Genomic DNA, 26,001 nt, shown 5'->3' on the forward strand with positions numbered 1-26,001 from the left:
AACAGCGCAAACACAGCTAATTAACGTCCGTTAATGAGAGGTAGTACTGTATACCAAGGGCTTTTTCCTCCTTATAAGGAGGGTGGCCAAGTCAAAATGCACATACCCATTTCCACCTATTCCATTCCCATCCTCGACCCTTTCCTCCCTCTCATCTTAGCTCTTCATAGATGAAGAGTCTTCCCCGTGCTACAATGCAATCACTGTAATTTCCATTGCCCAGCATACCCATATATGGATTACAGAATATCTATTTATATGCCAAAAGGCTTCTTTGCCCTTATTTGGGAGGTAGTTAGTCAAGGCATGCATCATCTCCCACTCCAGTGAATACATACATCATAAACTATACTCAAAATTTTCTGTAGCTGTTCCAGTTTATGTAACCTACAAACTACAAAATTTCCTACTAACCCCTTGCTTTGTGACTTCACCTTTACATGTCTTTTGAAATAATCAAACCAAACGAGTGACTGGTACTACATACTGTTTTATTCAGTTAAAACTCGTTATACCAAGAAAATAATAACAAAAGGGGCTACGCTTCACAGAAGATCTAAAAGAAAAAGCTTTACTATCTGGCTGCAATGGAATTTCAGAAATCAGTCCTCAAACTATCATGTCTAGCACCAACTTGTCTTTCACTGCCGTCACTGTATTAGGACAACATTCTAGGATGAGAAAACTGGCAGGGAAAACAAAAACTGGCAACCACTCTACATGATACACAAGCAAACCCTCTAGTACCTTTTCGGTCCCCATCATGAAGAACTTTGGACCCCCCTATCACCACTGCACCTGAATAGTAACACTTGTTTAAAATATTCAACTTCCATCATTACAGTTAAGATTAAGGATTTCAAATCAACAAATAATATCAAAATATATAACAAAATGAAAATTTCACATAGTAAATAAATAAAATCACAGGTTAAAATATAAGACTGAAGACGAAATCAAATGTACAAAGTTGAATCAATCATTCTTACCAGACGTTAATGGCGAGTCGTCTGTACTCTTAGCACTGAGAGCTGCTTCAGATGTTTGACTGACTTCTACTGGTGGCTGTGAAGTAGAGTCAACTTTAACTTTCCCATCTTCTGATAAGCTGGTGCTGGGGTCCGTAAGACATGAAGCAAAGCTACTATCTTCAGTCAAAGATGTAGCATCTGTGTCCTTGGTGCAACTGAAAATATATGAAAAGTGAACAAACATTGTGACGATACACACACATTTCACCCAAACTAATGACATGGCCACCATGACAGATGATAATGCAATTTCAACTATTGTACATACATATATCAAAGACTTTTCCCTCTTATAAGGGAGGTAGCCAAAAAACAAAGGCATAAAAACCACTCCCACCCATTCCATCCCTATCATACTCCACTCCCCTCCACCCTCTTATCTTGGCACCTCCTGGATGACAGGTCATCCCTGCATCTCACCCACTGTCCTGGGTCAGAAGCAGTGTCACAAGACACAGCACATCCATAGCAATATCATATTCACAAACCAATGATGTACATCTACATATGGTGGCCATATAAGACAATACTGAAAGATATTGCACACATTGTACCTGGGTCTACTCATACTTGTCTCCTCCCAAGTCCCCAAGCAGCAAAAAGATACAGTAATATGATATAGATGGACTTGGCGAGGGAGGAGGGAAGAAGAAGAAGAAGAAGAAGAAAAAAAGAAGAAGAAAAAAATCTGCTCAGTCCAATGTTGGCACTAATAGTTAGGGAGAGAGGAAAAAAAAAAAAATCATCTGATACTACAGCTCTAGTGGTATAAGTGTGAGTCTGTTCCTATGTCACCAGCAACTGGGAGGAAGAGGATGAGGAGAGGAAGAGGATGAAGATGATGAAGAGGATGAAGAGGATGAAGAGGATGAAGATGATGAAGAGAGGAAGAGTCACTGGTTGTCAGCTGTCCTTGCATGAAAAAGGGGAATGCAAAAAAGACCCCGATGATAGATAATAATCTTGGCCACAGTCCAGGGACTGAGTGGTAGCTGTTCAGAGCTATACCTTGAAGACCAAGTATGATGTGGATAGATGGGGTGAAGAATCCATTGGACGCAAGAGAAACATCTGTCAAGTAAGGAAGGGAGATTGCAAAATCAATTTGTTTCTCTTCATCTCTCATGCACAAGACCTATGGCATTTAGGTAACAGACAGATGGCAAAATATAGGTGTGAATAGAGAATGGCTGTAAGTGAACGAAGAAATGATTTGGGCAACAGGGATTTCTTCTTGTCCACTATATATTTCTTGGATGGAAGAGAGAGAGAGAGAGAGAGGGGGGGGGGTTTCCCCATATAGTGAAGCAGTGGGGGGTAAACCAGTTTTGACTGTCAGGCCCTGATGTAGAAGTGCTGTGTCTTGCTGCATTGTCTCTGACGTAAGCAGTGTGGAAGGGAGTAATGACGTCCATTCATCCATGATGAGCTAAGAAGGGAGGGAAAATGAATGTTTTTTTGGATGAGTGTGGGATAGCTAAGCTGTGAGAATCAACAACGTGTGAGATTGAAACCTTTAGGTAAGCTGAGTGTAGGCTTTGATTTGACCCCCCCCCCTTTATAAGGGGGAAAGGACCTTTTGGTGTATGAGTGCATGTATTATTAACAGCAGTAACACCAGTCATCAACTACAAAGGGTTGCACTAGTGATATTAGAAACAGATCCACACTAATACAACACAAACAACAGTCCCACATTTCTTTCCAATGCTTGCCACAGGAGGGTTACTGGTTTCCAGTTAATGAGACTTAAGAAATAATTATAATTAGTTTTGAAAAAATAATAATAAATAACCTGTTGGAAACAACTTCAGAGGAAGCTAATTTGTCTTGACTGGTAACATTATCTTCAGTGTCTGCCTTCTTGGTGATTATGCCCTCTTGTACTGGCTGAGACACACCTTTCCCCTTTCCCGATTCAGAAACTCCTGGGGACTCTTGTGGAGTGGATGTGGAAAGGAGAGGTGCAGCAGGGGCAACTGAAGGAGGTGCTGGGGATGTTCTGATCCCATGAGATGGTGCAGTGACTTCTTTAGGAGGAGGTGGTGGGGATGCTGATGTTCCAACTTCACTGGGAGGTGGACCACCCTGGAAACAAAGATAAACATTTAGTTGAACACTCGAGGATTACACAAGCGATGACAAACACCAAAGTGGTGGTCCTGTAAGATGGATATCAGAGAAAATCATCTCTCTGCCGCCCTCTTTAAAACTCACAAATACTCACACTTCCATGTGGAACTGCAGCACCGAGGAAATGACATTCAGACCCCAAAAAAGGCCCGATTTCTCTATAAAATTCAACTTTAGTTCCTTTACATCTTCACATAAGGCGAGTTGACAACTGGCAACTACTCCCCTCTTTCATCCTATCTATATACCACGAGTTTTTTCCCCTTTATAAGGGAGGTAGCCAGGTCAAAGGCACGTACCTATTCCCACCCAACCCACTCCCATCCACCACCCTTTCCCCCCTTAATCCTACCACTTTAGAAATCTTAGCATTGTTTATTTCTTTAACATGGCATGTATGAGCCTACAGTATGTGGCACTCTAAAGTCTTCCTAAATGATGCCAGACCAAGAATTACAATTGTCAACTCTATGTGAAAAAGTGGCGGGAAACTAGTGGAGATGGAATGAACGAGATCTTGGTCTGGTCTGGACACTGAGTGCTTCCTCCTTAAGACAGCACCTACAGGTATGGGTGTTGATGGTCTTTGGAAATAGAAGGTTGGGAGATAATCCTCTCTGATGTATGTCCCCTGGAACTACTTCATACAAGTATCCACCTTAGGTCTCAATTTTAAATGGTTATACCGTAGAGATAGACTTATCTATTTTCATTTTTTCAACTGAAGGAAGCATGAAATGTATGAATAAATTGAGACTTTCAACACAGCAAGATGTTTATTGCGTAAAATAACATTCAGGGGACCTGCAAGTGGTGGTCCCACGAGATTGACATCTGAAAGAACCATCTCTACCAGTTTTAATTCTATGCTCTCAACCTTTTTACATGAATATAGCTGACAACTGGTGATTGATCCCCTTATTCTATTACAAGCTGGTGACAGAGTCCCAGACAGAGCCTGCACATGCCTTAGTGCTGCCCTGGGGCAAAATTTTCAGTGCCACCCCCCTCCCACTTATGCCAAAACTGCAAATAAACTGAGCAAGGGTAAACAAATGAATAAGAAGATATAGATATTTTGAGTCAAACTTAATCATCTTTTCATGCAGTCATTTTAGCTATTAGCTTGTGAAACACTAACAAATTTTAAAATTTGCATTTAATGTCCCTCTTGCAGACGGGATAAGGGAAACTATTTAATATTTTGTTGATTCTGATGTAAAGATAATCAATTACAGTAATATATTCAGGGCTTCTTTGACTTTTTTTTTATCATCATTATTTTGTTAGCCTTGTGGGCAGGAAGTCCAGGCTAGAATTGCTGCCCCCAGGCATATCCCCCCCGCCCCCATACGAGGGCCCTGGACCCACACTTACACATGACAGACAATAACCCAACATTTCTTTTCAAAAGAGATACACGTGAGGGCCTGAGGACCATTGCCACCTTCTGTGGAACTGCGAGTTTCCAGTCAGTAAAACTCAAAGCAACAAATGTAATTTTCACACCCTTATGCTATTTTCATTCTATAGACAGAATGAGGTAGGAGCAAATGATTAAATCAAGACATTTAATAAAGCCAAATGTTTATTATTCAAACTACGGTTTAACTTTTTAATGTGGCATACTTGATAGATTTTGTTCTGGTTAGATTTAGAGTTTTATTCAGCTAAGACACAGACTTAACAGGGAAAAGGGCCTTGCTTGGGACTCCATTCCCTCTGAAGTCCATTCCTAAGCCCAATGAAAACTCTGGCATTGTTAAGAATCAAATCTTAAGTATAGTCACTATACTGAATGGGTTTAGTTCCTCACATATATTAACATTAATGAAGGAGCAATAATAGGCATTTGTTAGTGGTGTTCCTGCAAGATTGACAATGAAGAGAAGCATCTCGCTACTGTCCATCTTCCAAACCTATCAACACCTTCACCTCAATCTGGAGATGCATAGTATTTCATCTCAAGACCAGATCCAACATCTCTTTCTATTAACTTCCACTATTCCTCCTCCAGTTTTTCACATAAGAGCTGACAACTGCTGATTGTTCTCCTCCTTATCCAACCAGCTGGTGACAGAAGCATACCCACACCAATACCACAAAGACAACAGTACAAAGTTCCTTCCTTGAGGAATCTATGGGATGGTCTGAGGACCTTTATTAGCTATTGTGGGACTCCAGGTTTCCAGTCAGTGAAATGTGAGGTAACAGTTTTCATTAACATTAGTAATGATATCAACTGTTGCCTTGAATTTCACTAAATAGAAAAAGTAGTCATCACTGGTTCCTTGGGGTTCCAATAGTTCTCTCAGAAGGAACAATGGAGTGTCTATGTTGTATTAATGTGGGTTTGTTTCCGTCACTGGCTAATAGGGGGAAGATATATGGAATAGATTTTGGCTGTCAGCCCCAATGAGAAACAAAGGAAAAATTATTAAAGTAGATAGAGAGGTCTTGAATCTAATCTAGAAAGCTGCACCTCAAAAGAAAGATGACAAGTGTTTATTGGGTCCTGAAGATGGGTAGCAAGAGGGTGATTCCATCCAACATCCATCTTGTGGGCCCACCATTTTACATACACCTACACTGATCTCAACATTAATAATGTATTATATTTGTAAATAGTAAACTTAAAAGGGGTAATCATAGTTTAATCATGGATCTGCACATAAGAACCAAAATGTTGTTATAAAAAAAAATCACACAAATTAGAATTATTTTCACAAGTTTCCAACCTTCTTCTTCTGTCCAGACTCCGCCTTTTGGGAAGACTGCCCTCCCTGAAAAGATGGAGTGTAGGATGAAAGATTTCTAGGCCAACTACTAACTTTCTGATAATATTTGACGCTTAGATATTGCATATATCATGAAACTTGTTGATAGGCACTCCTTCAGTTACAACCGAGTTTTGATCTAACATGTGGGTCATAAACTGAAATGGCTCAATGTCAAAAATGCCTCTGGTAAATTTTTAGAAGTGCATGCAAAAAAAACGTATATTACGTTGACGTACTATAATCTAAAAAATTAATAATTAATTTTCTAATGCTATATCACATGGGTGTGCACTTCTAAAAAAAAAATACCATGCCTTTTCTTCAGGTTTTCTAAGACTTTTAATAGGGTTTTATATTTTTCATCTTAACCACATTTTTCAACATGACAATAAATATGCCATTATATATATTGTGGAGCCATAGAATGTGTCATACCATAAAAATAAACTAACAAGATTCTTTAGTTACTATTTTATACAAGCGTATTGACTATATGTGGAGGTGGATACAAATTACCGAAGTTGTAACTCAAGAAATGACTACAGTGGAGAGGGTATGATAATCAAGTGCATTATGTATCCTAAACAAAATGTCCCATGTCACACAAATAAATCAAGGTGCATTGGTACCATGTTTTTCTTCCGAATGTATTTTTCTCAACATACACAAATTCAACATTCAATTTTGGTTATACATGGGATACCACAGGAGTATCCATAATGTAATAATTATGAATATTAGTGTGGTTACTTGAACTATTTGAATGCGTCTCCCACCAACTGACTTCCTATTCTACAGTCCTTCCAGAAACATCCCTTATCTGTTGCCTATTGTAACTGAAAGCAGCAAAAATAACCTGGATGACCTTTCTTCCCTCAGTTAGGATGTATAGGGCTACACTGGAGGGAACGAGGAAGGAATATACACTAGCAAGCTCACAGCCAAGCAAGTAAACCCTTGATAAATTGGATGTTTGTAAACTGGATAACTTGGATATTTTATGGGTCCACACTCATTTTTATGACTGGTGAATTTCCAATTAATACAGGGCATTTTGCCTAAATGATCCAATGTATAGAATGTTTACTGTACTAAGAAAAAAACAGCAGCAGCTTAATGATCCCAAGGATCATTTTGATCATTTCAATTTACCAAACACCCTGTGGATGACTGGATGTGGAGCAAAGCCAGGTCATGCATGGGAATTCGAACTCTGGGTAAATCAGTTTATCAGGCCGATCAGATAAACACAATGCGTTTGATATAAAGAGAGCCTACTTTACAGGCAAATCTGACTAGATAATCAGGCTGCATTCCTTCAAAATTAATTACAAAATTATCATATTGTGGATTCAGTGGAGATGCTTTCCCAGGCACAATTAACCTCTCCAGCCAATTAGAGGATACAGATGCCAGCACAAGCCTTGAAGAGCTTACTTGCATCAAGTTCCGAGTTATTGGTAGTGTATCATACTGATTATCTTGATACTGATGTGGCCAAATGCTTTAGAACTTACAGATACTATAAAATATGGCACAAATAATTTATCTATGCCAATACTAAGAACAATGAATACTATCTGAGTTATCAGCAGTTATGTAATTAGTATGACTGGCTTACAATATCTGAACTGGTCTAGAAGTTTCTTTCAACTTCACTGACTAGAGTTCCTCATGTTCTCTCACAATGTACACTGAAACCCTACCAATCTGGCTTCTTCCAACTCAGATAATCTTAATGTATCATTCTCCAGTAGGTCTAGTTTATTCCTATTATTCTACATTGTATCAATGTGATTATTTTACAGTATAGGCCTATTATCTTAATGTCTAGATCTTAAAATCGCTTAAACAGAAATTATATTTATTTTTCTTATTTCTGGCTGGTCCTTTATACTGGGAATATATCATGTAGTCTATGGTAGGACCACAGTTTTCACACAATCCTTCTTTCATCTTTATAAAAGAAAGGGGGTTCAAACATTTCATGTTTGTAAGATCTCTCACAACAGTATTTACTGATAATTCAAATCATCATATTACCATTAAAAATTTAATCATCATTCATTTTCGTGTAGTAATCAGTCTATTTTTGTTTCTCTTACAAGGTTAATTTTTCTACTGAAATTATTTTCCATAAAAGAATGGTCACAAACAAATAAAATGGCATTATACAATTCTTTAAATAATGAAGCAGACATATCACTTACCACTCCATAAGCCCACTATCCACATGCTCCAACCCTTTGTGGAATCTGGGAGTGATTGGAGTGTACTAACGACCTTCTAAACAATAAAGATCTTCTAGGTTTGGCTAGGTTATTAATTTTTTAAGATGACAATAACAGCAAGTCTTCTAGTGATGTCTGCTTTAAGGTGTATTTTCTTTTTTTTCATACAAGTCTTCTTTTTTGTTTGTTTACTCAAGTCTGGAGGGGCATCCGATTGATTGGATTGCTTGTAAGATATATTTCTTCCAATACAATTATTTTCAATATAAAACTGACACAAATTATAATAATTCCATGTTTATGGCAAAATATAAAGAAAATTAATATTAAAGGCCGATCAGAAGTGCCCAAAGGGGGCTGAAATAGGGACAGACATTAGGTCGTACTTGTCAGACAACAAGGACCTTGCTATGAATATAGTAATCTTTGGGACATTAGACACAGTTTCACTTCCTTGTAGCTTTGCAATTACATACATTCTATGTGAGAGCGTAAAATTCTATTTTGAAAAGTTTAATTTCATTTCCTTCTAGTATGTACTTATCCAAAAAAATTAAACAAAGCAAAGCCAATTACCTTGTGAATGTTTGATTGTTTTACTTCCCCATACCTCATATTTTAGGTAAGAAAAAATATCTCGTGTATAATCTCTGTTCTGAGTGGAATTGGCCATCGTATTTCCATTTACACTACCAGACTCAAACGTTAGCAGATAACTTAACTCCTTAATAACGCTTTCTACAATATTATTTATCTCATAAAAGAAAGTTGTCATATTTTAGTGTTCCTATCCTCGACTAGATGTGAAGGTTATATTGCATTTCATTTACGTAAACGGCGCAAACTTGACTATGATAAGTATGGGGTCATGGCCACTGTGGCATGTCTCCCCAACCATGGTCATATTACTGGGTCAAAAATACTCTCGCCACCTTAGTTCCTACATTTTTCTTCTCGCATAGAAAGCATGCATAATTCTATATTGCATGATAATCTTGCATCAATGAAAAACGCACTATTTTCTACACAAATAAAGGCGCTACCTACCCAAATACCTCTCCTACTTTCCCACACACACAGTATTTCGTCACTGTTACAGAGCTCGGACGACTGGAAGTCCCAGCGCTTTGTTTACATGCCAGAGCAGACAACAGAAAACGAACATCGCTCTACATGGCAGGAAAACGATAATAAAAGCAGGCCTAACTTTAATGTTTATTTTAATATATTTTCTAAAAGCTTCAGCATATTTTTAGCTATCATAACGACAAGTAAGGATGCCAGATAATACATTTTCCTTTGTTATTTAAATAAAAGTTCAGGTAGCAGGATGTAGAAATGGGCGTCGCCGCGACACCTATACGACATCCGGGCTCCGCTGTCGTGCTCTGTTACAGGGTGTCCTACCTCAAAATACGCAGTACCTTCACTCGCGTTCGCGCCGTCGCTTAGCATATTATCACAGCTATGCAAACAAACAAACTGTAAAAGCGTTACAATCACCAATAGGTGTTACGTAAGCAATTAAGTATTTTCCTAAAATATAATGAATACAACAGCAAAGACTAGGAATCTATCAAAATAGAGTAATGAATACTAATTACATACACATACACACACACACACACACAATGTATATTACATTTACTATTCTTCAAAGAAATATGAAGTAGATTCTAAATATTACATGACAAAGGTTTACTGGCGTCAAAATTACATAAGCTGAAAGGTTTCATATTTGGACGCTTTGCTAATGTAGCTTATACGTGATCCTTCTGTTCTGATTGTATATTGTTTTATTCATAAACTAGTAATTTCCTTGCACGAGTCGATTTTTGTAGATATTGTGTGATTTTTTTATCTGATTTTTTTTTCTAATGGTTTACTTGTAGCTGAGTTTCTTTCCATCTCCTCTTTATTCATATAAGGAAAACATGTCTACCAGTTTCCATTGTAATTGAATTTTCCTTGTCTTGGTGAATGTATGTTGGACTGGATAGTTGATCTTTTTTAGTAACATTGCGACAAATGCTTTTGTGTTCTTAGAACTTCCTGTTTTTTCTCCCTCTATGTCGAAGAAGAGAAAGTAGAAAAAGAAGGGGGGAGAGAGAAAGAGAAAGAGAAAGAGAGAAAGAGAGAGAGAGAGAGAGAGAGAGAGAGAGAGAGAGAGAGAGAGAGAGAGAGAGAGAGAGAGAGAGAGAGAGAGAGAGAGAGAGAGAGAGAAGAGAGAGAGAGAGAGAGAGAGAGAGAGAGAGAGAGAGAGAGAGAGAGAGAGAGAGAGAGAGAGAAGAGAGAAGAGAGAAGAGAGAAGAGAGAAGAGAGAAGAGAGAAGAGAGAGAGAGAGAGAGAGAGAGAGAGAGAGAGAGAGAGAGAGAGAGAGAGAGAGAGAGAGAGAGAGAGAGAGAGAGAGAGAGAGAGAGAGAGAGAGAGAGAGAGAGAGAGAGAGAGAGAAGGGCCCTACGCAAGACAGGCAGATGTGTTTACGAAAAACTAACACTGAAACAACCCAGTTACTCCCCCCCACACACAATCTAGATAAAGAAACAGTGTGTGCAAAAACAATTCAAAATTTTAAGAAAAAACTTGATGCTGAAAGATACAAAGACGGGTCACCACAGGCATAGCTCCCTTCTCGTATAATACAACTAGGTACAAGTAAATACACACACACACACATACGCACACACACTATCTACTTATACGTATTTACTTATACTTACGTTCATGGCTATAACTATGATCATAGTTATATGAATACTAATTATGACAATTACAACTACAAATATAATGACAATTAAATTTGTGACTGTAACTTAACTAAATGTAGTTAAATCATAATTATACTTAATTACCTTACAACCTTCCCCTGTGCTTTTGATCATTGCTTAACCAGCCTTACGTGTGTGTCCTTGAAAGTTAACCAATCTATCGTCTAAACTTAATCACCATTACCTGGATGAGGTTCCTGAGAAAGTTCATGGTAGCGAGGGGATGGGGGCTGAGGCGCTGTTGATCTGGGCTTCGGCCGTAGTTCACGTGCACCAATTAACGCATTCGATTCTCTATTTCATGTTCATTTCTCTGATGTTTTTTGTGATGAAGTGTCTTTTGTTTACATTTTCTTCGTTTTTTTTTATCAATTTGTGTATTTTGTTTTTCTTTCTTTTCTTTTTTCCTGCGCAAATGTGGGAAAATGTGGAAATATTTCCAGACACTCCGAATGTTTTTGTGGGATTGCTTAATGTTCTCGAGAAATAAATAAACAAGTACAAGATGTTCACTTCCTCCTGTCGTCAAATGCTCAAGGTTTACGAAACTGTGGTCGCCTTCCTGACGTCATCGAACATTGAAGAAATATTAAATAAATGTCAGAAACAAAGAAAACGTTATTACGTCACTGATGAAAACAGATAATGATGTCACAGTCTCACGAACGTCATACGTCATCGGGTAATAAATGAAGACCTAATGATAACAGAGGAAACGTTATTACGTCATGTCGAAGGACATTGTGAGGTTTCTGTAATTCACTTAGGCTATGCGTGTGTCAGTAATCCACCAATATATTGCAAGATCTGCATTACAGTACTCAACATGAAACAAAACGTAGCAACCATTAAATGGTATGCAAAAGGCACAGGCTGCCAAAAACATAAACAAACGATAAAGAAGAGATGTTATAAATATATTTTGAAAGAAAAAAGACAATACGTGCGCAAACTCAAAGGTGACCCTCCACAGAAAACGAACGACCGAATGGTTCAATGACAAATGCAGAAAGGCAAAGGAAGAGGAAGACTGACGTGGGGGAGAGGAGGGAGGTGGGGAGATAAGACAGTAGGCGCAAAGCCAAGCAAGCACTCATTCCAAAGGCATGAATAAGCTGGCGGCCACGTGTACAATGACCAGACGTGAGGGAACTAGAAACTTCGAAAACGGAATTATCAAAACAAAGGACGAAAAAAGAAAACGGATTAAATACACATATACAGAAATAAAACGAAATGAAAACAAGGAGCCTAACGGAAGAGGAGAGAGAAGAGAGAAGAGAGAAGAGAGAAGAGAGAAGAGAGAAGAGAGAAGAGAGAAGAGAGAAGAGAGGAGAGAGAGAGAGAGGAGAGAGAGAGAGAGAGAGAGAGAGAGAGAGAGAGGAGAGAGAGAGAGAGAGGAGAGAGAGAGAGAGAGAGAGAGAGGAGGAGAGAGAGAAGAGAGAGAGGAGAAACAGTGAGAGAGGGAGAGAGCGGAGAGGAGAAAGAGGAGAGAGGAGAGAGGAGATAGAGAAGAGGAGAGAGAAGGAGGAGCGAGGAGAGAAAGAGGAGCGAGACAGGAGAGGAGAGAGAGAGAGAGGAGAGAGAGAGAGAGAGAGAGAGAGAGAGAGGAGAGAGAGAGAGAGAGAGAGAGAGAGAGAGAGAGAGAGAGAGAGAGAGAGAGAGAGAGAGAGAGAGAGAGAGAGAGAGAGAGAGAGAGAGAGAGAGAGAGAGAGAGAGAGGCTACTAGCCAATAACCCAAACAAATTTATTTGCACTCTAATGTACATAACATGACAGACTATATCATGTTCACACGCTGTAGTACTAAATAAACGATGAAATAAATGGAACCATGGAATGAAAAAATAAATCAAACAAACAAAAAATAATAGGCATTACACTAACGACTAGGCCAAATCATATCCCTGACATTAAACTCTCACAAACAAAATAAATCCAACATCTTAAAAGCGACCATTTATGATATAAAATACACACACTCGGAAGGACATTCTTTTTGTACAATTCCAGCTATTCAACATTAAACTTACGTTGTCCAGTAGATTCTAACAAACTACAACCAAACCTAATCTAATCTAACGTAACCATTCCATAGAAGATATATTTTTCAAATACAAAAGAAGAAAGAAAGTGAATTATGTGTTTGCGTGAGACATTGCCCCCATACAAGAAGTCAAACCATGCCCACAATGCGGTCACAAAGCACACAACAATCAACTAAGACAGGATATAACTCTGAAGATGAATTATAGCCCTGAGGCATGAACGCACGCAATTTCTTATAGATACTTACACAATAATAAATGAATAAATGAATAGATAAATAAACGAAATAGATATATGATTAAACAAATAAACGAATTCAATAAACAGATGAATGAATATATCGATCAACAAACAAATAAAAAGCAAACAAAAATTAATGAATAGATGAATAAAGAAAAATAAAAACGCAAACAAAATAAATAGACATGAATGAACAAGTAAATGAATAAAAAAGAAATACATGAGCAAATAAATAAATGAACGAATAAATAGATGAATAGATACATAAATGAATGAACAAATAGATAAATAAATAAATAAAATCAGAAAGCAGAAAAAAAACATCAAAATGGAACACTAACGGAAATACAAGCCGCCTCAGACCAGAATACAAACCAACCGACATCATCACCGACATAGACCTCCTGCAGATGACATCATCACCCCCAACGCCCCAAATCTCTTGCTGGGTCGAGAGGAGAAATGCACGCGAAAACAAACACACAGACACACACACACACACACACACACACACACACACACACACACACACACACACACACACACACACACACACACACACACACACACACACACACACACACACACACACACACACACACACACACACACACACACACACAAACAGACACACAGACACACAGACACACAGACACACACACACACACACACACACACACACACACACACACACACACACACACACACACACACACACACACACACACACACAACAGACACACACACACAACAGACACACACACACACACACACACACACACACACACACACACACACACACACACACACACACACACACACACACACACACACACACACACACACACACGGCGGTCCGGGTTCGAATCCCGCCCAGTGCTGAAATAATTTAAGTATCGCTGCGCTGCGAGTCGTTACTCCAACTCTCGTGGTCGGGGAGTTGTGTGTGTGTGTACGTGTGAGGTCACATTATTACCCATAGATCGGTCATATATGAGCTCTGAGCTCTCTTCCGGGAGGGAAATAGCTGTCGATGACGAGTCCAACACGTGATCCAAGACCATGGTGAATCTCTCTCTCTCTCTCTCTCTCACTCTCTCACTCACTCACTCACTCACACACACACACACACACACACACACACACACACACACACACACACACACACACACACACACACAGACACACACAGACACAGACACACACAGACACACACACACACACACACACACACACACACACACACACACACACACACACACACACACACACACACACACAGAGGAAAATCAGGTCAGAGTAAACACCATGTTAGGATGGGATCTTCACTAAATGCACGATGTTTCACTTGTTGGAGGTTTTTCAAGAACAAAAGCTTCCACAAGCGAAACGTTGTCCTTTCAATAAAAGTCCCATCCTTTCATGGTGTCTACTCTGACCATTTTGTCGGCAATTACCATTTCAATTCATGGCAAACGACCCTACACTGTAGCCCAGAAAGCAAACACATCAGTCGACTAACTATATACATTAGGTATCCTAAACTTTTAACTATCCAATAAGTCAACAACTCCAACGTAACTAACAGGCATCTCCTTAGAATTCTGGTCACCATTTCTACATCCACGAACTACAAAGGCAACTATTCAAGATTTATTTTTGAATTAAAAGGCAATACAAGTTGCTATAAAGCTAATTCACCATTTGTACGTACGGGGAATATATATGAACTGCATCAAAATAAAATTGACCATGCCAGAAAAAATAATATAAAAACAATAAAGATAATAAAAACGCAGAAAAAAGCTAAAATGGATGACAGTCCATCTTCCATCAACAGAGACACAAACATATATAGAACCTTAAAAAAGGGAAAATCGAAGAAAGGCCAGAAACCTCAAATTAATTATCATTTAAAATGGCTAGGCCCAGAGACCAAACTAGCGATAACGTTTGTACGCCACTGCTTATGGGGAGATGTAAAAAATCCAGAGAAAGGGTACAAATAACCCTAACCTTAGAACCAAGAAAACCACTCGTCCAGCCAACAGTATCTCATAAGGTGATCTGGCTCCTGCCTATCATCTCCAAAAAGATGAAAAAGCCGAGGCCTTCAACACATATTCTCATAAGACTAACAGAGGTCCAGAAAAAAACACTCCATTTAATTTTTGCTAACATATTTAACCTAATATATCCTAAGCACACAAAAAAGGCACCATAAAGAAAGACACTGGTGGTAAAATCCTCAAACAAAAATAAATTATGCTTCCCCACGACCCCACGCTATCCGAGGCGACCATAGAATCAGATAAGATCAACAGTGACATGAAATGGCTACTACGTTTTTTAGCAGATGATGAGTGCAGAACGACACAAAACTAGCAATTTCTAAAACCAAAAACCTATACAACGTTGGCCGAAACGGCACAATACTGAGACACTCCGACGCTTTCAGAGCCAAAAATCTAAACAAAGCAGGAAAACATTCCTTGCGTAGACAATTAAAATAATCGAACGACACAAATACGACAAAGTCGTCGTCGCGTCGTCGTCAAGGACGCAGTCAAACCGTCGACATTTCCCCGACTGGATCACGCCGTCGCGAGAGAAGAATAATGATGAGGTTTTCGTGCGATGGAGGGGCGGGATGGGAGATGGGGAGGAAGCGGGGCATTTAGCTGGGAGAGGAAGGGGAAGGGAGGTGCAGAAGGGGAGTTTGTTGCTGCCACACGGAATGTGACCAGGTGGATTTGGCTCTTGATGACTTGGTAACACGTGAGAAGGGTTCGGGAAGGCTTCTGGCTCACAGGTGTTCACGCGGTCCACAGCGTGATGAACAAGACCTCGTTGACAGATACTGAGAAGGATGTGGATCAAGGTGAAAAAGGAATGATAATTTTGAAAAAAAAAACCAGCTTCTGTTCTTGAAGACCACACAACACCGAAAAGATTCATAGAGATGGCGAAGAAGTTTAAAGGAAAATAGCAGAACGAAGGGAGAGTAAAATTTTAAAGTAATCATATTTTTTTTATAGAGGAAGTTAGTTTCTAGTCACAGATTAATGTTACGTGACTCTGGTCCGTAGGGATGTCACCAAAATCCCCCAAATATAGTAGGAACAGAACGTGAAGGCGAGGAAGGACGAGGGTAAAGATGAGAACAAAGATGGAAATGAGGAGGAAAAAGAGGATGCAAAGAAGGATAACAAATTAGTAAGAAGAAGGATAGAGAATAAGAGGAAGAGAAAGAGGAGTAGGAGAGAGAGAAGGAAAAGAATGAGGGGGAAGAGAACGAAGAGGAAAGGAAAGAAGAGAAGGAGGAGGAGGACGAAGAAGAGAAAAAGAATGACGAGGAAGAAAAGGAAGAGGATGAAGAAGAAAAGGAGGGTAATTGGCTGTCGACAGGCAGATGAAATGGGGAGGAGAGAACAACGGCATCCCGGAGAAAGGCGAGTCTGTCGCATGAAAGGAGGAAGGGGAAGAAGAAGAGGAAGAGGAATAGGAAGAGGAAGAAGAAGAAGAGGAAGAAGAAGAAGAAGAAGAGGAAGAAGAGGAAGAAGAGGAAGAGGAAGAAGAGGAAGAAGAGGAAGAGGAAGAGGAAGAGGAAGAGGAGGAACCATACGAAGGACATCTAATGTTATGTCATCATGGATGTTTAGCATAGACATGACGTGGAGTGATGGAAGGGACTAACTCAGGACCAAGCGATAGGTAGCAGTACTAAGGGGTGAGGAGTGAGGGTGAGGGGTGAGGGGGTGAAGGGGTGGGGGTGAGGGATGAGGGGTGAAGGGAGGCTGGGAAAGCCAGCGGATGTCTTACGTAATGACTTACATACTTCTCACAGATGATGGATTTTTAATGGGAGCGGGGTAGTTTGGTGGGGAGACAATGTTTGGAGAAATTTGTTGAGGTGTGTACGCAACTTGTAAAACAGTCAATACTTCTAGGTATTACGAGAAAAAGTAATTTGTACGTTGTTAACTTGATAGACACTTAACAATTTGTCCTATGACATCACTTAAAAGGGCATATATCAATATTTTATTTTCTAACGCAAGAAAGGATCCTCGAGTATCAATCACGCTGGTCTTGCATAGCTCGGGGTACCAAGATACAAAGATACAATTAGTTGGGAATTTCATTAAAAAAAAACTGTCACAATTTAAGAACGTCCCAAAATACGCAAGTTGTCATGGCAACACACTTAGACTGGATATAGCAGCCCACGAGGCATTTCTCGCTAGCATGCTACTTGCTTTTGCTGGTGAGAAACTGAATGACGAACTAAGAGAAGTTAAACCTAAAATACGAATGTTAGACATATTGTTGTGATGTTCTTACGGAAGTCTAGAATTTTGTAACCGAAGTCGTTTCTACTCAAACGAAGTCGCCAAAGCAAGTGTGCCGCTACCTTAAGACTTTTCGAAAACGCGGCATCTTTTTCAGACTGATGACCTGAACTATATCAAGACAATGTAGAAATATAAATAAAGAAAAAATAAGTGGAAATAATAGTGGAATCGGTAATCTAAAACCAGAAGAAAAAAAACAATTACTTTTTGCTGCGAAATCTCTTTTCCAGTCGGAACTTCCTAGATGTCAAAACAAGTTTGGGCGGTTTAATATGACACTGCATGTCATTAGCATAAAAAATGCAACTTCCTCGACGTCAAAACAAGTTTTGATAGTTTTTACCTAAGCCTTGCTTGTCAACAATCCTCTACTGGAACAATCAGCGAAAAATATTTACATGAAATCATATATTTCTTTATCTAATTACAATATTAAACTGTTATCGGAATAATTGTCAAATATTTCTATTCAAAATCCTAACCTAATCTGTCTGATTAAAAGAAATTATGAAACGTCAGTTTCGATAATATAGGCCATTATTCTGTATCTTTATTTTTGCTAGATACCAGTGGATTGATCTTCTCTGCATGAAAGGTGGGGAACCTTTTTAAGTTTGCGTGCCAAAATCAGCCAAATCTTTGATGCAATGTGCGTATCAGAGGAGTAAAATGATAGAGCATAACATAAGAACATAAGAATGGAGGACACTGCAAGAGACCATAAGGCCTACACTAGGCAGTTCCATGTCCCTTACCACCTGTCTTCCCTATTCATAAAGTTATCTAATTTTCTCTTAAAATATCCAATTGCTTCAGCGACCACTACATTGGTAAACCGGTTTTTGTCTATTTCCTTCTTAAACCTTAATCTAATTCACATGTGAGTATGTGCCTCCTCCATTTATTTCTTAGGGTCCTAATCCAGTACCGAACGCGGAATGCGGTTACCAATGACCACACAAAGGTAGTGAACTCTGGGTTTCGCGTGCCGGGTAAATGTCGTTGGTTTTGCACGCGTGCCAAAGGGTTGCCCACCCTTTGTCTAGATCTGTGGTTCTTACCCGGGGGTACCTATACCCCTAAGGGGTATGAAACCTTAAACCTGGGGGTACGAGACATGATAGCCAGTGCATGGTAATGTATATTTACCATGAGAAAGCAAAGCAAGGTTTGTTTCACTAACCCTTTTCATATACACTAAAGACCCACTGTTGATTGGATTAAGAAAAGAAAGGAAATAATGGTTTCCGTATATTTCGATTCATGGCTGTGATCTCGTATTCTGCTGAAGAGGATCACAGCCAGTGATCGAAATATACGGAAATCGTTATTTCCTTTTTTTTCTTAATCCAATCAACAGTGGGTCCTTAGTATATTTATACAAATGTGTTACGACATTACTTGTCATTTTCATATGTTTTCATTGTATTTGTATTGGATGGGGGCACGATAATATTTTCTGAGATAATCAAGAGGTACTAAGGGCACTGAAAAAGGTTAAGAACCACTGGTCTAGATATTCCAGCAACATCGGGTTATTCTGCTACAAAATCCTGGCATACATCTTGGCACCCAGAAGTATACAGGACTAATGTGACCGACACAACAACCGCAGGAAATTGATAACCTCAGTCCCAGTGGGAACGGGGAACAGTCATAAGGAAAGTATAGTCAAGAAAAGAAGTTCCTCGACACAGGCGCGCATGCGCTGTCTGGGTTACAACAAAGGCGTAGAAAACTGTCGCACAGCAAATCGTTACAAAGGATCAACAAAGTCTCTTGTTTATTTCTGCTACCTAGGCTGTTACTGCCAAAAGTCTTTTCAGTCCTTTGTGAATGGAGATCTTTTCAAGACCGATACAATTCATACTAGCAAAGCGAGGAAAAACAAGTTAAGATGGCGGCACACTAGGCATTTCTCGCTAGCATGCTACTTGCTTTGGCTACTTCGTTTGAGTAGAAATGACTTCGGTTACGATCTTTTGTTGTTCAGATTTCCAAATGTCAAATTACTCTTGCGTCACATAGTGAGAACCTGAATGAGGAACTAAGAAATTAAACCTAAAATACGAATGTTTGACACATTGTTGAGATGTTCTTACGGAAGTCTAGACTAGTGAAACCCAAGTCGTTTCTACTTAAACGAAGTAGCCAAAACAAGTAGCATGCTAGCCTAGTGTGCCGTCAGCTTTAGATCGTACTGTACGAGGGTGATCTTGTCCCGCTTTTACGGATGTCGGTTGTGTTGGGTTGGAGGGTGTGAGGACTGTACGAAACGAGGCCGGGGATAACGGTGCCTAGCGAGGGAAGGGGGAAGGAAAGGAGGCAACAGACTCTTAGTGTGACATCAACACCGCCACCCCTTCCTTGAATCTTAATCGAATCTAGTTTATTTTCCGCTGCCGAGGGTCGCCGTGCCTCTTTCTCCATTGAGCCTTTCCCATTTAATTCTGTCTTTTTTTCTTACTTCGTTCTACTGTGGTTTTTAACATTTGAATTCATTGTTGATGATTTGAAGTACTAGATGATACATATATATATATATATATATATATATATATATATATATATATATATATATATATATATATATATATATATATATACATATATAAAGAGAAATGTTCTGAGTGAATGGGGGTATATTATGTGACAACTGACATAGTTTTTCCTTAATGTTAATGTATTTTTTTTTCAAACAGGTTTCTCGTCACATTTGTTTAAGTCTTTCCTTTGTCGCTGCGGCAAAGGAGCGAACGTGAAATTGTTCATGTTATAGGACGGATCAGAACAAAAGACCCGAGAGACGCCAGTCGAGAGATTGAATCACCCGTACCGTCTCACCCCCACCACTGGAGGACCATGACGGAGAGAGATTGTGCCGAAGTATTCCCACCCGAGGAAGAAAGGAAGAATAACGTTGACGGATGTAAGCGGAGAGCGTCCTGGCGGGTAAGTGAGGTCTTGTACAAATGACTACATTTCCTGACGGGACTCGAACCAGGACCAGGTGATTACGAATGGTTTCGAACTCCCAGCAAGGGTCGTCTTTTGTTCAGATCAGGTCTTTGTCGTGGTGTATAACGACGTCATCCTTGTGTGTGTGTGTGTGTGTGTGTGTGTGTGTGTGTGCGTGTGTGTGTGTGTGTGCGTGTGTGTGTGTACACATACGTACACACACACACACAATTATATATATATATATATATATATATATATATATATATATATATATATATATATTATATATATATATATATATATATATATATATATATATTATATATATATATAATGGAGCAAATCACAAGTGACAGTGAAGTCTTCTAACAAATCAAATCCAGCCACTGCGAAGCTTCGATTCCGGGCAACTACGATCACAAATTTCGTACGCTACAACTTTGCCACACAGATCATCTAAAAGACTAGTGACTAGATATGAACTTATATCCTGAGATGAGAGCGACAGAAATCTCTCTATATATCTTCAATAAAGTCTGCTTTATGTACCGGGCTTAGGCGTCAGGACTTATGGGGCGAAAGTACCTCGACTTACCCTCGAACACACACAAATTTGTTCTCAAGCGATTTCCTTCATGTGGTAGTAATCCACACAATGATCGGGTTTGTTTCACTTTTTTCATCACGGTCACACGATTTATTATCTATTTATTTAGCTATTTGTCTTTTATCTATTTATTCTTTTATAATATGAGGTAAACTTAGCTCGGGGAAAACGACCTCAAGACTCGCAGAGTTAGATGCACTGTTTATAACCACACGTGACAAAGTTTCTCATCATTATTATTGTTTCTTTCAACATCGCAAGCTTTCTTAGTCGACACTATAAACAACACTCATTTTCTCAACAACACACCAATGAACACACAAGGCACTGGTAGAAAGTATGCGAGATATTTTTTTCACTCAGTTTAATCACTTGTCGTCGAGAAGTCTTTAGCGATTGTCGAAGAAAACGGAGACCAAAATACGGAAGCAACAAGCGTCTGTATTCCACCTCGTCCGCCATTAGATATTTAATCGCTAACATTCCTCTCACGCACATGCTCGGTCCAGCCTCTCACCCCCAGCAGCTTTGGGAGAGGAGGGAGAGGAGGAAGAAGAGAAGCAAGAAGGGAGAAGAAGAAGAAGAGGAGGAAGGAGATGATGAGGAGAAGAAAGGGCTAGGTGTGAGTGGTGGGTTTAGCCACATCTCACAGAACCCACAGATGCACAAAAGTTTCCGTGCTATGTCCTGCTGCACAACAGAGAGAGAGAGAGAGAGAGAGAGAGAGAGAGAGAGAGAGAGAGAGAGAGAGAGAGAGAGAGAGAGAGAGAGAGAGAGAGAGAGAGAGAGAGAGAGAGAGAGAGAGAGAGAGAGAGAGAGAGAGAGAGAGAGAGAGAGAGAGAGAGAGAGAGAGAGAGAGAGAGAGAGAGAGAGAGAGAGAGAGAGAGAGAGAGCACAATAGAGAGCACACGCGCGATTCCTGTGGACGGTAACAGAGGCACTACCTCGCCCGGAGGATACGCTTTAGACTCAGGGCGTCTCGTCCGGCCCTGCCAGCAGCTGGCTCACCACCCCGCAGATGGTTCACCTCTAGGGCATGCTGCCTTCAGCTGCCTTGCTCCCACACGCACCCACAGCTAATTTGGAGAAGGAGGCGACGGCGAGCCCGCTGCTGCTGCTGCTGCCGCTCTTTCTTCCTCTTCGTCCTCGCTTGAGCCCCCGAAGCTCAGACCGGGGCACCGCCACAGCAACGACTGCCAAGACACTCACTGGCACTGACGACGGCGACGATGACGACGACGCAAGCCTCGCGGGGTGCCAGGGGGTGCCAAGGTGTTGGCGCCGCCGTCGCTCGCCCCGAAGAGAACGAATAAGAAGAAGAGGGAGAAGAAGAGGAAGAAGGAGAGGAAGAAGGTGGACGCATGGGCATGGCATGGACCAAAGGCATGCAAGCAGAAGCAGGAGCAAGCAGACACAAGCAGAGGTGCCGTCATGAGGAGTGTCAGTGAGGGCCAAGTTGGGTTTACTTATGACACGGTGACACCACGCGCTAGCGAAGGAGCGAACCAGCTGTGTCACACCAGGTGTGTTTATTTGTTTGTGTTTATTTGTGTGTGTGTGTGTGTGTGTGTGTGTGTGTGTGTGTGTGTGTGTGTGTGTGTGTGTGTGTGTGTGTGTGTGTATGTGTGTGTATGTGCGTGTATGTGTGTGTGTGTAATTGTGTGTGTGTGTGTGTGTACTTATGTGTGTGTGTATGTGTGCATATATATATATATATATATATATATATATATATATGTGTGTGTGTGTGTGTGTGTGTGTGTGTGTGTGTGTGTGTGTGTGTGTGTGTGTGTGTGTGTGTTTGTGTTTGTGTGTGGGCACAAGCGTGGGCAAGGACAAGTAGACCAGTGAGCCTCTTGTGACAAACATGTATTTGTCTCCATTCTTGTATGTTAATGTAGCCTTAGTCGTGGTCCAGGGAGGAGGGAGAGGAAGTAGAAGAGTAGAGGGGGAGGAGGAGGAGGAGGAGGAGAGGAGGAGGAGGAGAGGAGGAGGAGGAGAGGAGGAGGAGGAGAGGAGGAGGAGTAGAGGAGTCCCTGGCAGATTGTTCACTATCCTCTTGGCTTCCTTAGGAGTCGTAACCCCCCCCCCAAAAAAAAAAAGGGCGCATCTGATTATGAGCTTTATGCTCGGAGAAAATAAAGACCATAGTCGCTTGTCTATGACCTCTGGTCTTGGGGACCCCCAAGACTTCGTTTAAGAATATGACCCCCACGTGTGACAGAATCCTCATCAAACGGGCGTGTCCTCTTTAAATCTCGTTACATCTGTGAGTTCCTGTGTGGAGAGAGGATAAGAATGCTGTCACAGAGTCCCTGTGCGCGTTATTAAAAGTGACGAAATGGGGCCGAGTGAGGTCACTGGGAGTCTCCTTTTCTGTGTTTTTCCGCCATGAAGAGTCGAACAATGCTTTGAGTTGGCAACCCCCTCTTAGTGGGGGAAAATTTTATATCCATACAGGAACAAGGGGTAAAAACAGATAAATAAATAAATAAATCAAAATAAAATAGAACAAAATAAAATAAAGATAAAATAAAATAAAACAAAATGAAATAAAATGAAAATAAATAAACAAATAAAAATCAATTAAAATAAAATAAAGAAAAATAAAATAAAACAAAAATTGGGATTCTTTTTTCGTAAGTGGAAAACCTATTAAGTGCTTTGGAAGGTTATTGTTACGGACTGTAGTTCACCAACGCTTCTGTCCTCGAGTTTTGGAAATTTACATCCCATTAACGAGGGAGCTCCTACTTGCAATCCCCAAGAACTGACAGCCGAGTTGTACATATTCAATATTGTTTGAAAATCTATTACTATTCTAAAACTCTTTTGGTAGAATATTCATTGTGTAAATAATAATTATTATGCGGTCCGCGCTTGTTATTCTCTCAGTTCTCTGGCCCGCTGTCAAAAATTTGGTGACCCCTGATCTACTACGTTACGACGTTCTTCATATTGAGATACACACCACTGACTACAGGAGCTGAACAAATATTGGCTAAAGAGCGTTAAACACACGCACGCACGCACACACACACACACACACACACACACACACACACACACACACACACACACACACACACACACACACACACACACACACACACACACACACACACACACACACACACACACACACACACACACACACACACACTTTCCTTATTCAACATTTTCCTCTTTCTCTTTCTCCCGCTGTTTATACAAGGAAATATACATGCATACAAACATGCGTACATACATATATGCATACATGTGTACATACTGAAGTCTGAGTATAGCTCTTACCCTGTACACTACAACTATGTGAGTATGTATGTAAATGCACACGCTCAAGTACGCATGCGTGCGCGTGCACACACGCACACACGCACACACACACACACACACACACACACACACACACACACACACACACACACACACACACACACACACACACGCATACAGACTAAATGTGTGAAGGATGTGAAGAAATACAGTTTTCTATATAGAAGCATAAATACTTGGAATAGCTTAGAAAGTGATATAACACAAGCTGGAAAACACACACACACACACACACACACACACACACACACACACACACACACACACACACACACACACACACACACACACACACACACACACACACACACACACCCCTTCCTATACAATAATTTTGAATCAAGAAAACCACAAGAAACGTGACTCGTTCCTATTAACTGAACGAGGCGGAGTCAAAAGCAGCTCTCTTGTTTATCAACACTTCATGTCTAACTGATATTCTTCTGACTTTCCTTTTCCACCACCCTATTGCATCTCTCTCTCTCTCTCTCTCTGTTTTATTACTTTCTTCACGGTTACTGTTCTTCTGAATCAATCAAACAACGGAACATACAATTTTCTGAAATGTTTCGTCCCTTTTCTGTAGAAATAATATATGCAAGCGTCGACCACTGTCTTCCTGTCCACTGGGAAACTCTGCATGAAACTGCCTTCCTCATCATTTTCCGTCTGTCAATGACTTCGACTTTCATAACGAGAATTTCAAGAAATTCTTCCCCTTCGCTAATCTTCTTCGTCCTTTGATTTCCAAACCGGCCCTCTGCAGGTATTCTATGATATCTTTTTACAAATTTCCGTTCACCGAAGTGTGAAGAAAATTAATTAAGAGTTAGGTCATTACACACACGCGCGAAGTATCAGGAACTATCAAATAAATTGGTTAAAGGAAATGAATGATTCAGTTGATAGGGGTTTGATCTCGGTTGAAGAGTGGGTGGGTGGGTGGGAGGGTGGGGAGGGAGGGAGGTCAGTCGTCTGAACAAGAACTACTCTCTCAATTACCTTCTCCCTAAGATGAGACCCCAGGTCCTTTCCTCGTGCTCGGCTCCGGCTTCAGCAACACAAAAATCCACAGAATGAGACACAACAAACACAAACAGACACAGTCCTCCTTTGGAGCTGGTGTCGCGCCAGCCACTGGAGACGAGGACGGGACTGGACCGGGAGACTTCGACGGAGATGCAAGGAGCTCGCGATGGGACGGGCGAGATGGGCTCTGGCTAGACCCGCCCCTAAGTGGGACCGAGTCTCAGGGTCGTCCAGATGGTGAGAAGAAGAAAAAAACCTGTCGCACCCAACCTTGGGCGACCTCCATGAGTGATGTCTATTGACACAGAATGAATGGACTCAATACATAAACAAACTTCGAAGAAGAACTCATACGCGACTCGACTTTCTCTAAACGGCCTATTATAGAGCCGTCAACTATCAAGGTAGGATAGGGATGATTACTTTCCTTCTTGGGTGTGGGTTCACCTCTCTGCCGCGCATGCGAGAGTGCTCTGCCCAG

General features: G+C 40.5%; 1 protein-coding gene across 18 annotated transcripts in view; it reads right to left on the reverse strand.

The window, feature by feature from the left end:
• LOC143040296 (uncharacterized) overlaps positions 1–26,001 on the reverse strand; it is a 273,272-nt gene that overhangs the window by 104,705 nt on the left and 142,566 nt on the right. For 4 of the 18 annotated variants that reach the window (XM_076211166.1, XM_076211152.1, XM_076211154.1 and 1 more), the window contains exons 1-5: positions 22,365–22,544; positions 5,903–5,947; positions 2,827–3,119; positions 990–1,186; positions 748–798 (exon numbers count right to left, since the gene is read on the reverse strand). In XM_076211166.1, coding sequence (XP_076067281.1) covers positions 748–798; positions 990–1,186; positions 2,827–3,119; positions 5,903–5,947; positions 22,365–22,529 — 751 coding nt within the window. In that variant the 5' untranslated portion in view covers positions 22,530–22,544. Of the gene's footprint in view, positions 1–747; positions 799–989; positions 1,187–2,826; positions 3,120–5,902; positions 5,948–11,127; positions 11,506–21,605; positions 21,827–22,099; positions 22,117–22,182; positions 22,545–26,001 lie in introns of those variants that run through there. The other 14 variants (XM_076211153.1, XM_076211151.1, XM_076211157.1 and 11 more) reach the window with 12 other exon arrangements.

The sequence above is a fragment of the Oratosquilla oratoria genome, chromosome 28 (genome assembly GCF_046742065.1).
Source record: "Oratosquilla oratoria isolate Oo_2021 chromosome 28, ASM4674206v1, whole genome shotgun sequence".
Lineage (NCBI taxonomy): Eukaryota > Metazoa > Arthropoda > Malacostraca > Stomatopoda > Squillidae > Oratosquilla > Oratosquilla oratoria.